General features: G+C 32.9%; 1 protein-coding gene and 1 long non-coding RNA gene across 11 annotated transcripts in view; both read right to left on the bottom strand.

Moving 5' to 3' along the window:
* Window positions 1-4089: 4089 nt before the first annotated feature.
* Window positions 4090-9118, bottom strand: LOC102589037 (uncharacterized). Of its 7 annotated transcripts, XR_001474183.1 has the most exons (7): window positions 6941-9118; window positions 6744-6857; window positions 6524-6641; window positions 5923-6062; window positions 4929-5063; window positions 4459-4610; window positions 4090-4365 (listed from the first exon to the last, which is right to left on the bottom strand). It is a non-coding gene; the product is annotated as an uncharacterized lncRNA (long non-coding RNA). The 7 variants fall into 7 exon arrangements; XR_001474182.1 differs by having other exon boundaries at window positions 5923-6641; XR_001474186.1 differs by having other exon boundaries at window positions 4090-4363; window positions 4481-4610; window positions 5923-6641.
* A 2328-nt stretch (window positions 9119-11446) lies between these two features.
* Window positions 11447-15904, bottom strand: part of LOC102588494 (uncharacterized) — a 6703-nt gene continuing 2245 nt past the window's right edge. For 3 of the 4 annotated variants that reach the window (XM_006353847.2, XM_015311546.1, XM_015311547.1), the window contains 3 exons: window positions 15045-15358; window positions 12738-14965; window positions 11447-12535 (listed from right to left, as the gene is read on the bottom strand). In XM_006353847.2, coding sequence (XP_006353909.1) covers window positions 11698-12535; window positions 12738-14965; window positions 15045-15245 — 3267 coding nt within the window. In that variant the 5' untranslated portion in view covers window positions 15246-15358 and the 3' untranslated portion in view covers window positions 11447-11697. The remainder of the gene's footprint in view (window positions 12536-12737; window positions 14966-15044; window positions 15359-15904) is intronic. The other variant, XM_006353848.2, reaches the window with a different exon arrangement.

Genomic DNA, 15904 nt, shown 5'->3' with positions numbered 1-15904 from the left:
ATATTTATATTGGAGTTGCCCATTCGGATATAGAGCTCTCTATTAAGAATTTTTTTCATATCCAAAACTCAAAATTAAGATATTTAATTAAGGAAGGAGAAACACCATTCAATGCACTATATTCTTTGATGGTTATTTTTTGATATTTTTTTATACTAAATTTTTTACCAGGATCAATATTAATTCATGTTGATCAGAATGCTATAGAAATACCTTTTAATATTTGTCAAATAATGATTAATAATTGATTATATTGGGCCCGTATCACGGGCCTTAAGAATCTAGTTGATTAAGAAAAAAGATTTGGGCGGTTGTCATGGTCTACCATGTAAAATCATTTTTTTTTGGCTTTCCAATTCAGTTTTCGATACCCATATTGGAGCTCAATTAAATCTCACATTGGAGCTAAAACACTCACTAACAAAGGCATCTTCGTACCAGGACTGAGGAGGACAACTCTGATTAAGAATGAAAAAGTATTTATCACTCAACCACAACTTAATAAATTCTCTTAGCAGTAGCAAAATTATTTTATTAAGTTGGATTGAGGGTATTGCTATTATTGTTATTGTGTACAAAACAATAGTATTAAAAAGAATGTCAATAAGCTGGGGGCCATGAGGGGAAATTATACTAATAATTTCACCCTCAGTGTTGATATTTTTTGGAATATTACTATATTATAGAAGACTCTAGGAATTACTACCAACCATCCAATAAGATCCCTACTAATGTCCAATATATTTATAAAATATATAAGTGGGCTCCATCACCTTCCACTTCAATACTACATATTATATATTAATTACTACACTATAAATCACTACTAATATCCAATATATTTCTAAAATACATAAGTGGGCCCCACCACCTTCCACTTAAATACATATTATATATTAATTATTAATTACTATACTATAAATGACTTAAATACTCCATATTATCTATTACAATAATTAACAATTATTTGACACATTAAATTCTATCAATGCGATATAAATTAGGATAAAAAACCTAACATATAATATTTAAATATATTTAAAAATAATATAAGTAATACTATACATTACAATAATTAACAGCTTAATTATTTAAAACTTAAATAAAAAATTTAATTGACTCTCTAAATACTATTGGTACCACATAAAATAGATTATATAATAAACATATATTGTTTGAAATTGACGAAAAAGAAACAATAAATTACAATAATTAATAAAAAAATAGTCCACTCCAAAAAATCTATCAATTAACAACATATATTGTTTGAAATTGACGAAAAAGAAACAATAAATTACAATAATTAATAAAAAAATAGTCCACTCCAAAAAATCTATCAATTAACAACATATATTGTTTGAAATTGACGAAAAAGAAACTATAAATTACAATAATTAACAAAATAAATCTCTCGACTCCAACAAATCTATCAATTAATGCCACATAAATTGGGACATGGCAAATAACATATATTATTAAAAAATTAGGTTCAAAATGTACTATAAAATACAATAATTAACAACTTAATATATTAAAGAGACATATAAAAAATGGTTAATATTTGAAATTCTGCATGTGCCACATAAATTAGAACAAATAGAGTAATAAATATTACTTTCAAAATTATGTTAAAAAAAAGTACTACAAATCACAATAGCTAACAATTTAAAATATTTTTAAAATCATATAAAAATTTCAATAACTTCTCAAATTCCATAATATAACACTTAAATACTACATATTATATATTAATTATACTATACTATAAATGACTTAAATACTCCATATTATCTATTACAATAATTAACAATTATTTGACACTTTAAATTCTATCAATGCCATATAAATTAGGATAAAAAACCTAACATATAATATTTAAATATATTTAAAAATAATATAAGTAATACTATACATTACAATAATTAACAGCTTAATTATTTAAAACTTATATAAAAAATTTAATTAACTCTCTAGATTCTATTGGTACCACATAAAATGGATTATATGATAAACATATATTGTTTGAAATTGACGAAAAAGAAACTATAAATTACAATAATTAACAAAATAAATCTCTCGACTCCAACAAATCTATCAATTAATGCCACATAAATTGGGACATGGCAAATAACATATATTATTAAAAAATTAGGTTCAAAATGTACTATAAAATACAATAATTAACAACTTAATATATTAAAGAGACATATAAAAAATGGTTAATATTTGAAATTCTGCATGTGCCACATAAATTAGAACAAATAGAGTAATAAATATTACTTTCAAAATTATGTTAAAAAAAAGTACTACAAATCACAATAGCGTACAATATTTTAACTACTTTAAAAGTATTATAAATTGTAATAAATAATACAACAATTTAAATTACTTATTACTTAAAATTTAACGACTTAAAAATATTTTTTTAAATGTATTAAAATTTTGGTTAATTGTCAAAACTTTACATGTGCCACATAAATTGGGACATGAAGAGTCACACATAATTTTTTTTTAAAATTACATTAAAAGTATTCTATCAATTAACAACATATATTGTTTGAAATTGACCAAAAACAAACTATAAATTACAATAATTAACAAAATAAATCTTTCGACTCCAACAAATCTATCAATTAATGCCACATAAATTGGGACATGGCAAAAAACATATATTATTAAAAAATTAGGTTCAAAATGTACTATAAAATACAATAATTAACAACTTAATATATTAAAAAGACATATAAAAATGGTTAAATATTTGAAATTCTACATGTGCCACATAAATTACAACAAACAGAGTAATAAATATTATTTTACAAAATTATAGTAAAAAAAAAGTACTACAAATCACAATAGATAACAATTTAAAATATTTTTAAAATCATATAAAATTTTCAATAACTTCTCAAATTTCATAATATAACATAAATTAAAATTAAAAAATATATATATATTGGGCCCCGTGCTGGCACGGGGTCCTATATCTAGTATATATATATATAGAATGTGTGGTTATCAACCAAATTCCTTGTAGCATAATGTTTATTATGCAAAATGTGGCTTTCCTGAGGGCTGATGTATCTTATGCGACAAAAAAAGTCAATAGTTTTTTTATAAGGTAATATAAACAAAAACAAAAATAGTCAGCAATAATTATTAGGATTACGTAATTTTAATTAGAAGAGGACAGTGAAAGGTTTTTCTTCTTCATTTGCTCAATCAACTAAATCTGACTTCAGATTTAAAAATATATATATAATATTAAAAGTAAACTAATGGAGCTACTTCAATGTCAAAATTTTATCCGTGTAATCAGTGTTACATTAGATTATATTAATTTATCATTATTAAGTCATATTAAGGTGATAATATACATAAATTACTACTTGTATGATTTAGTAATGAAAGTGTATACGAAGACTTTTGTCACACACATATATCATACAATTTTTTTTATCTTACTCCAATCATGCATTTAGCCGATAGCAATCTTGGGAAATATTAAGACTCCCTAAATCGCATTCAACAAAATTTTCTTTAGGGTTATTCAAGCTTGAATGAAAAAAAAATTGAGGTATGTTTCTCATATTAATGAGTGATAGTTTAAGTGTGTTTCTCACACTCTCAACCGTTTAAGTATGAAGATAAAAAATAATGATAGTTTAGGCGTGTTTTTGATACCAAGTGATCTGATCTTTCCTTTGCATCCTCACTCGTATTCAGCTACAACTCCACCATTCAGGCTTCGATCCCATAACACACTTAAGTGAAGCAGGAGGGAGGTAATATTCCAGAGAGATCTTAAGTAGCAAGCTACAAGGTATTAGATATTTCTTTTTTTGATCAAAATTTGTCTTATTACATAATCTTAGTAAACCCACTCCTTACATGCCTTGTTAATTAATTTGTTTCCACTCAGTTTTACACTACTGTAAAATAGTAGGATGCATCTTTATGCATGCTTCCTTGGTTCAACAGATAAAAATGTCTACAAAGTGAAAGAAGTACGCACAATATCGTATTTTTAACTTAACTTGTGACTCTTACATGACATTTTTAACAAAATGAGATAATCAAAAATTAATATACAGGAGTACAAATTATCAATCAAATCAACAAAAGATGTTTGGTATACCTATGGACTTCGTTGAATCTTAAATGAAGCTGCTGCATTAATTCTTCAATCAGTATACATGTCGATTTCACGCCTAAAAGTCATTTCCTAGATATATACGAGTAATTGTAGAAACACCAACGGCATTGAATTAAGTTGTTACTCCGTGGGCTCAGCACTGCCACTTTTGTACCAGAAAAAATCTTACTCTACTCGTTGCACATTTACTCAAGGAGCCCTGCCACTCTCTTTAGGAAATCAATAAAATACATCAGCTTAATCTAAAATATAGGAGTATTCCGAATCGAACGATGCACTAAATGTTTAAAGACATGACTTACATAAACCAATTCTCTATCTCACATGAAAGAGTTGATACTTTGATGTGCTGCAGTTAATCTTCAGAAGCTGGTTTTACCTTTTTTTGCTGAATCTTTCAACTAATCATCAACTTGGTCATCTTATCTTTCATTGAACTATCCTCATCTCTGCACTAATTTGAAAAGAAGAAAAAAAACAAAACAAAAGAGACATTTCACTAAGGATTTTCATCTTCAATGCTTCATCAACAACATAAGAGATCAAGTGTCTGGGAAAAGGGCTAGAGTGTAATCCAAAGATAGTTCTCCTCTGGATCTTAGCATAAGTGGTAGCTAGGTGGTACTTCAATGCCTTGAAATTCTTTAAATAAGATTATCTGGTGCAACAATCCGGTATATACTTCTACTGTTATATTCTTAAAAGCATCCACTAAAATAGACATGTGAAACTTGACAAGGTATCGAAATAGCATTGACAAAATCATCATCACCTCTTTAAAGCTGTCAATCCTACTAACCACCGCCACTTCCACCATCCCTACTGGCAGCATTGAACACTCCGGCGAAGCATAAAGAAAAAAAATTATGGTAGCAGCAACCTAAACAGGCTGTTAAATCTCCTCCTCCTTAAAAAGAAAGTGCATATAGACAACAAAGATGTTATTACTTTAAAATTAGAAAATTTTAGAATATACTTTTCAAGAACAATATTGGTTTTAGTTTCAAGAAAAAATATTACTTAGTTTAAGCTGTTACTACCTCTTTGATGTCTACTGCATATATTTTCTGATTTTGCTTTTAGTGGCCCTTTTTAAAACAAAAATATTATCATACAGAATGAAGCTTTATCCTAAAATTACCAATGAAACTGTAATCCAGATGTTAAAATTAACTTAGTCTCTTAACATATATATAAGATTTTAGGTTGAACATACATTGCAAATAAGCATATGTCCACTTCCTATTCTTCCTAACTTTGTTCACGTTAATTTGTGAGTCATTTGTTCCAACAAATAAGGCACCAATAATGCTTCTTTTTCTTGTTATTGAGTCAAACCACAAGTTGAAATAGAAATAACAGCTAACAAAGATGGTCGAACAAATAAGGGTTTTTTTTTTGTAAAATTTTGGGGTTCAAGCAATAGATATGTAACATAGACACCTAACTTGATAAATGTCAATGGCAGCAGTGAGCGTATCGAGAAAAAGATAAATGAACATTGACATGCCAGTTTATAGTAATCCTCATTATAACCAACAGTACTAATTATCAAAATATAACCAAAGGGCAACAATAAGATTTCACTTTATACTCATTGAGAGCCAAATTTCATTTCTTTAACTCACAGCCATAGGACATCCTAGAGTTTCACATATAAATTGATGATTACAAACAATTGCTCATTAACATGCACAGAATTTCAGAAAATAGGAAGTTAAAATGAAGATAGACATAAAAATAGAGGTGAAGTAGAAATCACAAACCATTGTTAATAAGTTCTCCATGCCCTGAAATACTATGTGTATCATTATGCAAATGACAACTTCATGCATAGAGTTTAACTTTTTACAGCCACAGCAGACCATGGTATGAAAGAGTTCCTTCTCTTTATCTCCAGTAGAGTCTGCAAGATTTGGACAAAATTAAGAAAATGGTTAAACATCATGAAACTATGTCTTTAAGCCCAAATAATTAAGTATAATGAAGCAATTTGTTTTTTGTCCATGCGCCAAGAAGATGTAGTTTGCACTCAGCTGATCTTCAGCTGATCTCCTCCAAAACAACTACAGCATCAGGATGAGCAACTCAGATCAACAAAGAAGAATGTTTTTTGGGGATTTTCGCTTTGACCTTGCAATACTTTTTTCATGAAGTAAGGGGTAATTCATTAAAGGCATCCAGAAGATGCAAGCAAAAATTACAAGAGAGGGAGATAATGCCTGCTCATATACACAACATAACTATTCAATCACTAAAGCATTTTGCTTTGAGTACATGTGTAGGTGTTAAAATCTCATCAAAACATCTACAATTCCGTTCATTCCAGTGCCCCCAAAATATAGCAGCAGATACCATTTCCCAAACCTTTTAGATGGATTTTTCAATTTCCCAGGAACACCAGCTTTCATATGCTTCCTTGATGCTGTTAGGCTTGACCCGGCCTATTCCAGAAATAGAGATAACATGTTCCAAATATCATATGCTACAGAACAATGCAAAAAGAGAAGTCTAAACATCAAATATTTTCATACAACAAAATTAAAATACTACTACATCTCGATACCCCTCCCTCACTATTTCACACCTGTTGCAACTAAATGTCCAGTGATTTTTTAGTGAAGAATCTCAAAAGGCACCGCAAGAAAGAGCAAGAGAAAGATTGACCTCCCAGAATTCTTGGAATTGTAAGGCAAAAGTTCTGCATTTGAATACTTAGACATATTAGAATCAAGCTTCATCCTTCAACTAACAATTTATCATAACAGCAGGGAGTACTAATACCTGTAACTGTCTTCAAGATGCTAAAGACCTTGCAACAAGAGGCTTTGAGCATGTCAAGTAAAAGTCCAGTGAGACTCGAGGACAGTCTGACTTACAAATGAGCGCTAGAACAATACAGAATTCACCATGCATTGGCAATTTGAGGGATTCTTTGTAAGAGATATACTCATGATGCATAGAAATTAGTATTACTTTACATTAAGATAGTGATAATGAATAAGAAAGACCAATATGCCAAGTTTATTACTGACCAAACTATAGATATACTTGTCAGTTGAAGCTAAAAGTAGTTCTACTTTCCTATCAACATTCACCGTCACCTGTGTTTGCTATCATCGACTCTTGTTTGGGACCAGTCATCAAATTTCAGAAATTAATGTTTTACTTTCCTATCAACATTCACCATCACCTGTGTTTGCTATCATCGACTCTTGCTTGGGACCAGTCACCAAATTTCAGAAATAAGTTAGTGGGGACATGAAGGCATCAAGACTCAAGACCATGCCATTGTTTGCCACTCTTTTCATGAAAACCAAATTATCCCACAACATTTTTGAAAAAATAAAATCAATTTCAAGATTGAAAAACAATAACTGATTTTTTAGATCAATTCAAGAAAGCCCCTAACAGATACTGTTTCAGTGATCAAATCATGAAACTAAGTTAAACTGAGGTAGGAGGCTCAGATTTTCGCCTAGTTAATCAAAGAGCAGAGCTAAAACAGGCATGGCTGCAAAGATTGGTTGCCTCGTGAGAAGGGACTACAAGAAATTTATTATTTCTCATCCTCCTTCACAGACCTTCCAAGTTGTCTTTGCCATGCCAGGACTAGGAATTAACTCAAATGTTTTTCAGTCTTTTTTAAGATATCTTCATAACCTCGGAATTTTTGGACTATCAAGATATAGAAAAGGGTATCAAATTTGGGGATAAACACTACTTTAAATAGGTATGGTAAAGAATAAAATAAGACAAACTAAATTATACGCAAAAACAAAAACAATAAGGTAACAAGCATCCAAACTCTCTATTTTGGCTCATTTCTTTCTTTCTTTCTAGGCTAACCTTTTCCATGTTTGGGGAAATTATTTGTTTTTTTCATTCTTTGAATTTCCCGTTTGTTGTATGCCTCATTCTTCAGAGCTGAAATTTCAACGCAAACCCATAATAGGTTTTCCGACCCGATAAAACTCGCCATCCAAAACCATGAAACAAATTATTGAGGGCTCAGATTTGCTGTATTTGAATTATGCGATGGAGAAGAGCGACAACGCCATGGCTGCAGTGACACTAATTTGCTATTCAAAGCCTTAACCAGGTCGCCCTGCCAAGATACGGGTCGGATCTTCTCAATGCCGTGATTGAACAAAGCCCAAAAAGGAAGCAAGCAATCATCACAGCCCCTTCACAACATCATCATCAACAACAAGAGTATAGGGGTGTGTACGGACGAAGTTCATCCAATTTTTTATTTATTTATTTTGTTTATTTTAAAGGGCTGTTGGTTTTTTTTGGTTAGCAATGGCGAAATCACTGGCAAAAATGAGATGGGCAACCACCCTTCACAGAAAATCCCAATTTCTCCGATGCCTCATTCTTCGTCTCAAACCCGTAATGGGTTTTCCGACCCGAGAATGGACTCACCATTCAAGACCACGAATTGGGATATTAAGGGCTCAGATTTGCTGTATTTCTTAACAAAGCAAAAGAGAAAAGCGACGCCGCCATGGCTGCAGACACCAGTTTGCTATTCAAAGCCTTAACCGGGTCGCCCTGCCAAGATACGGGTCGGATTTTCCTCAATGCCGTGATTGAACATAGCCCAGAAAGGAAGCAATCAATCGTCATAGCCCCCGTTACAACATCAGCATTCAGCAGCACAAAGAGAGGAGAAGGAGAAAGAGGAAGAAAAGTATAATTAGGGTGTGTTTGGAAGAATTAAATATTAATAATGTTTGTTTTTCTTGTTCATTTAAAAGGGTTGTTGGCTTTTTGTTCCATTAATGGAGAAATCACTGGCAAAGCAGAGAAGGCCAACCACCCTTTTACAGAAAATCCCAAACTCTCTGTCGCCTCATTCTTCTTCCATTTTTGGCTATGCTCGAATTTGTTGCTTCTCACAGAACACCTGTGTGTAAAATAGGGCAAAAATTCTGGGGAAGTGGAATCAGGGGCATATTGGTCAATCGATAAACTATTTTCCTTTTTCGGAAGTAAATTAAATCGAGTTCATTATCCTTATCATTTGTTAAGCTTAATTTTAGAAAAAAATTGGATATACAAAAGAACAAGATATCTAAATGTTAAAATTAAAATTTTCAAGCAAATATCAGAGAAGATAGAAATTAAAGGAAAAGAAAGTCTTGTTCGAGAGGGTCTCCAATTTCGTATTGGATTTATAATTTCAATTTAGTAATTAAGCTTGATAAATCGTTGACGTTTTTCGATGTGATTTGAGATTAATTTGATGTGATTTTATTCTTAACAATTAAAGCATTTTCAACTCATTTTAACTTTTAGTAATATATTTGTCTTGTTATATCCTACGTAAAATCGAAGAACCTATTTAAATAGCTGCTATAATAAAGTTACAAGCTTGGATTTGATCTATGTGACCGTGATATTTGTGATCTAAGTTTTGTTTATTGCATAATATTCAATTTTTTATCTATCGTCATGGTAATTTAACTAACATCTAAAAATTAATAAAAACATTTTTTTGTATTTCTTCTGTTTGGACTAGCATGCAACTTGCAAGTATGTAAATATAAATTCGAATGTTTGTTATACCAAGAAGACAAGATAAGTAGATGAAGGGAAATACTTTTCTTCTATTCAAGTGTATCTTATAATGACGAATGATATCTATCAATCTAAAGGTCGCCAACCATACTGAATGTCAAATTAGTAGATATATTGTTATTCCAAAAGGCTCATATCACCTAGGAAATACACATACATGAATATAAGTATAAGTTCATGAATAAACTTAATGGACAATCCAGTTAGTTCAATTGATTTATAACCAGAAGGAAAATATAATTTGCTAACATAAATTGTAAGGCAATACCTTCTACAATCTATGGTGAAGTGAAAACTTGATTCAAAAATTCCATTCTAGAGCGTTTCATGCATGATACCACCAAAAAAAATTTACCTAGATTAATCACATTGCTTGCAAAGTTGTGCTTCACATTGTAAGAATCCTTTTAGCAAGCTTGTTTTTTAATGAATATATTGTTTAAGTAACTTAATTCAATCTCCTTTGTTGCAAATTTTTTAAACGTAAAGGATAAAATGCAGAAGCAAAAAAAAGGCACAACAATATTCACCACTTCATCTTGTTGACACTAAAAAAAAAATTGCCATATGAGGTACAAGACAGAATCACAATCATTTAACAGTAATGTTGTCTGCTATTCGAGTCTTTGTTGTATAAATAATTTTTCTGCCAACAGAAATTTGAGTTAGAAAGCCTCTGCTAAAACTAATAAACAGAAAATAATATACTACTTAACAAATTTGGCATATATATTAAAGACACAAAAAGCTCAGAAAATACACAATTTAGTGAAACCAAAAACAAGAAGATTAAAGGCAAAACATTGCAGCAGTATACACTTTAGTGTTATCGATACTAATCAATGTATAAAGTGTACGTGAACTCCAAAAACATCAGAAAAAGAACAAATAAAGAAAATCTCAAACTCAAAGAAAAAGTAAGCAAAAACTAAGGTAAGGCTGTGATTCTTGCTCACAGTCAAACATCAATAAGACAGCTAACAATCTGAGAAACATATAGACAGAACAACAACAGAGAATGAATAATACTATAAAGGATAGAAGAAAGTAGAATTAAGAAAGAAGTCACAGTTGAGATAGAAGAAAGTAGAATTAAGAAAGAAGTCACAGTTGAGATAGAAGAAAGTAGAATTAAGAAAGAAGTCACAGTTGAGATAGAAGAAGTAGAATTAAGAAAGAAGTCACAGTTGAGATAGAAGAAAGTAGAATTAAGAAAGAAGTCACAGTTGAGATAGAAGAAAGTAGAATTAAGAAAGAAGTCACAGTTGAGATAGAAGAAAGTAGAATTAAGAAAGAAGTCACAGTTGAGATAGAAGAAGTAGAATTAAGAAAGAAGTCACAGTTGAGATAGAAGAAGTAGAATTAAGAAAGAAGTCACAGTTGAGATAGAAGAAGTAGAATTAAGAAAGAAGTCACAGTTGAGATAGAAGAAAGTAGAATTAAGAAAGAAGTCACAGTTGAGATAGAAGAAGTAGAATTAAGAAAGAAGTCACAGTTGAGATAGAAGAAGTAGAATTAAGAAAGAAGTCACAGTTGAGATAGAAGAAAGTAGAATTAAGAAAGAAGTCACAGTTGAGATAGAAGAAGTAGAATTAAGAAAGAAGTCACAGTTGAGATAGAAGAAAGTAGAATTAAGAAAGAAGTCACAGTTGAGATTATCGAAATGGTACTCAAACATAATGTAAACGACACTCAGCACATATGTTGAACATTCTTATGGGCTCTTCTACAATCAGTAGAAAAGTTCTCTTATCTTTGAAAATGGAAGCGTAACTTGTAAGCTAAACATGACTCTATTTTGTATTTTTCAATTTTTACAAGTAAATGCTTACTAAGAAAAGACCTAAGAATGATAACAAGACCCTAAACCGGTGCACAAAAGACCAAAAAGTACATGACCACGATGTTTCATCTAACTTCACTTGACAGGGCTGCTCCAAGGGGACCTAATTATTTTAACGAGACCACCTATTCTTTGAATTTTCATCTGCAAAACTTCTCTCATCTATCCATCTAGAACTTTGTTCAGGGGGGCAGTGGCCTCTTGTTGGAGATGAGAAATCTTCACCATAATTGGCTGTAAAACCATGTTTCTGGAAGGGCATTCTTGTTCGCTTCATTCTGGCATCAGACCTTATATCTGGAGATCTACTATGCCTTCTTCTGCTGTTGAGGTTTCGTTCTCTCTGTGTATGCCACGAATGGGGAGAAGGTGTTCTAGATCTTAAACGAGATCTCCTCCTCGGCAGTGAAATTCGAGCTACTCTACTTGAAGCTGGAGAACCAGTTCTTTCTCCTCTGGGTATATACTGAGGCACGCGTATAGAAGATAAATCACCATCACCAGGCATAAACTCATACCCTTCTTCCCTTACACCTCTTGCAACCCTCTCAGAGACACTTTCAGCACCATTGCGGCTCCGGTAGCCTCCTCTCACTGGTACCATCCTCCTATGGACATCATAATAGTCATCCCTTTCAACAGATGATCTCCTCCTCACAGGTGGCCTGCGCGCACCTTCTGAGGGAAAAATTATTGATTGCTGATGATCTCGAGAGTTTAACCCACCAAACTTGTCAGCAGAATTTGCAAAATTGCAGTGCCTTGAGTAATTATCACTCTCAGGGTCACGATAAGCATTTGGGTAGCAATTTCTTGAATTCGAGCTATTCCACTGGCCATTCATTGCCCCTTTGTCTTGTGAAGTATAACCAGATCGATATCTACCAACGAATTTATCTGGACTACCTTCTCTTACTGGCTTATTGTAACAACCAATAAGGTTATGGGGCCTACAAGAATCATCAAGTAAATTATAAGAAAGCAAGACTCAAAGGAAAGAACCATCTTAAGAGGCATCATAGTCAGAAAAACAAATACTCACATGCATTGGTGCTAAAATTATCAGGTAATTTATAAGAAAGAAAGACTTTTATGTTAGACTTTAAGGAAAGAACATTGTAAAGGACATTAGTCTTGGAAACAAAAACCCACCTGTTTTGGTACTTCCGTGCAGCGCTATTCCCATCTGCCGCACCCAAATATAGCGGTCCTTCAATACGTGACTGTAGCTTCCCTCTGTTTGTCTTTGAACTAATTTCCTCCGTGTATGACCCTCTAAATTCATATGCTGCCATGCGATCAGATGTATGTCCTTTTCTAAAAGTATCTTCTTTTCCTCCAATCTTATCACTGAACCTTAGAGTTGTAGATCCAGATCCAGGACCCAACCCTTTCTTTCCATCACTATCACCAATGCTATTGTCCTTCCTGTTGAATTGCCTCTTCATAAAGTTTTTTGCAGATCCACCCTTCACAAAATTCACTCCTGGTCCGCTGGTTGACGAGATTCTTTTTTCTGTACTTTGTGAACCATCAGAACCTGCTTCAACCATTTCAGAGGATGGGTAATCACTAACATCAAAATCCAAGTCAACTCTACCATCTGATGCATAATTAACACATTCATCTTCACCATCCTTAATTTCATTGTCCTCCAAAGAATACATAATTGATCCCTTTAATTCTCCATCCTCAAATGGAGAATCATAGCCAGCCTCAATTCTAGTCACATGCTCTCGACTAATCAGTTGACTATGATCTTCATGAGATATATCAGAATTATGGCTATCTTCAAAAGCCGAAGCACTCCTTGCAAATTGACTAGTATCATCGATCTGCAATCCCTCATTACAGCTTCTTGATGAGTCCTTCCCAGAAGTTGTGCAGTTTTCCACTTGATTAAATATTAAGTTATCACTGAACTTAGAAATTACTTCATTCCCTTCTAACTGCATTTGAGAATCAATAGCTAATTTGTTGTAATGTTGCTCCATGGGTTCAACGGTAATAGACTGGCCCTCAACTATTGAGGCCTTTGAGGCAGACAAATCTTCACACTTGGATGAATGATTGCAGAAATATTTTTCTGTAGGATTACTATCAGAACTTTCAACATCCATGACATTCAAAATACTAGTATCAGATACTTCACTGGTTATAGGATCACTACAGTCAATGTATTTAGAGGCATTCTCACAACCAGGCTTTGCTGGGTATGGGACCTCAGATAAAGCAGCTTTATTAAATCCTGCAGCCTTTACAGAAGAATCTCTAATCTGTGTCAAAACTAGGCCATCAGAAGCATTCGTAATTAATCCATTTGAAACAAGCATGCATGAAGCATTATGTGATTTAACTAAAGAAGAATCAGCTAATGATGCATCTCCAGTGACAAGTTCATCAAATGTTTCTCTTTGGGCAGATAAAGAGTCCAAGGCTTTGGTAGAATGGCTAACAATGTTTCCAAACTCACCAGAGATTCTATCATTAACTGAGACTGATTCAAGCTTGCATACTTCAGCAAACTCATAAACTGTTCCATTTTGATCAGGAGGCCCAGAAATGGGTTTATAGTATTCAAAATCCCCCTTTTTATCACAAATTTCTATTTTGAGTTTCTCTTTCTGTGCTCTATCATCTAAGCCATTGGCAAAGGCATTTTCCATAGAAGAATCCTTGGGAGGTTGCACCCATGTTTCCATTAAGGTGTTGAGATCCCAGTGTATTCTGTCGACATTTGGTGACACTGCTCTACTTACAACTGAAGGTTCTTTAAAGTCAGCAAAACCTTTAAGAGCAACAGCCGATTCATTAACAGTGGAGGCCTCCATGTTGCTTCCATGCATCATATCTCCTCTACCAGGATCCGTCAACTCCTTCAGGGCCGATATGACCTTCGAATGAGGAGTAGACCCAACAAATCCCCCTGGTGCTGCACATGCAACCATAGCATGTGCTTCCTTTGCATTATCAAGGTCACCATCCTTGTCATTAGTGCAAGCAGCATCAGCTAAAAGCGCAATTCCCAAGAAGTCTTCTGAATTGTAAAGTTTCCCAGTAGCAACCTTAGAACTTTTAGCATCTACCAATCTATCACTAAGACCAACTTTACGGGCTGCCTTTCTGTCAAATCTCAACGCACGTCCACTAGAACGGGGGTCTGAACTCCAATTATCAGATGAATGGCTATTAATCGAAATTTGCTCGGAGTCTTCTGATGGCGTAGGAGTTGCTAGAAGAGATTGTGGTGATAGTGAATCTTCACAGTCAATAGATGGATTTCGGGATTGCGCCGATGAAGTTTGAAGCAAATTCCTTCTTTTCTTAATTGGAACATGTTCAGCCTTATCAGAAGACCAACAGCCAGCTCCATGAATCTGCTAAATATTTAATAGATGCAACAATTAGACATACTAAAAATTGTATTGATGAAATCATTACAAAAGAATCACAAGGTACCTTGTCAGAATCTGAGCCTGAAAAATCTCCAACCCTCTTGGGACTCCTGTTCATCACCTTCATACCCTCATTGAGGCGTCTAGCAACTGTCCTCCTAGACCGCCTTCCCTTTGTCACAGACTTCCAACTCAGCTCAGGATTTATAGACTTTGCAACTTCCGGACTTACAGTTCTAAGCATGTTGCCAGATATGGATCCCATCAACTTACAAACTCCCTCCAAAAGTCTTGTGTAACGTCTCAATAGGCTTGTTTCTCTTAATTGAACAACTCAAATGTCGATTTTAAATTATCAGGGCATGTACACAAGCGAGTCTGCACAATTAAAATATTCCACTTAGCATCGTTAAGTTATTTGACACTCCGCAATTGCAGTATTTTCATGAGTAAACTAGACACAAATTATAGGAATACTTTTTAACTAGGTTTACAGGAATCCTTTTTAACTAGGTTTACCATAGCCACATTGCTTCGTACAAACTCAAAATCAGAAGTGTATCTCATTACACATATTAATTGGGTAAGGCAGCAAAAGAGAACATAAATATCAATATTTGGGAAGGAGCCAGAGAAAGATTATTAACATAGTTAAATGCTTATTAACCAAAAACAGTTTCAGAATCAGCTGTCATATTGCATAAATATCCGACTATCTACTCAAATCTTTTGATTGTAATCTAAAGTGTTCTAGTATTTTCTAGCGACGACCCCTAATAATAATGCTTACTCATCCTGGCCCTAAACTTTAATGAGCTAGAGGCATGGACGAACTATTAGGGAGGTCATTAGTCATTTTGTATTAAATTATTAGCACGTCAAACAAAACAAACAAGGACTTTAAAACATGAAGCAAATAATAGA

Source organism: Solanum tuberosum, unplaced genomic scaffold (genome assembly GCF_000226075.1).
Source record: "Solanum tuberosum cultivar DM 1-3 516 R44 unplaced genomic scaffold, SolTub_3.0 scf00159, whole genome shotgun sequence".
In the NCBI taxonomy this organism is placed as follows: domain Eukaryota; kingdom Viridiplantae; phylum Streptophyta; class Magnoliopsida; order Solanales; family Solanaceae; genus Solanum; species Solanum tuberosum.
The sequence above is the reverse complement of the archived record's forward strand: the minus strand, read 5'-3'. Positions and strand labels throughout refer to the sequence as shown.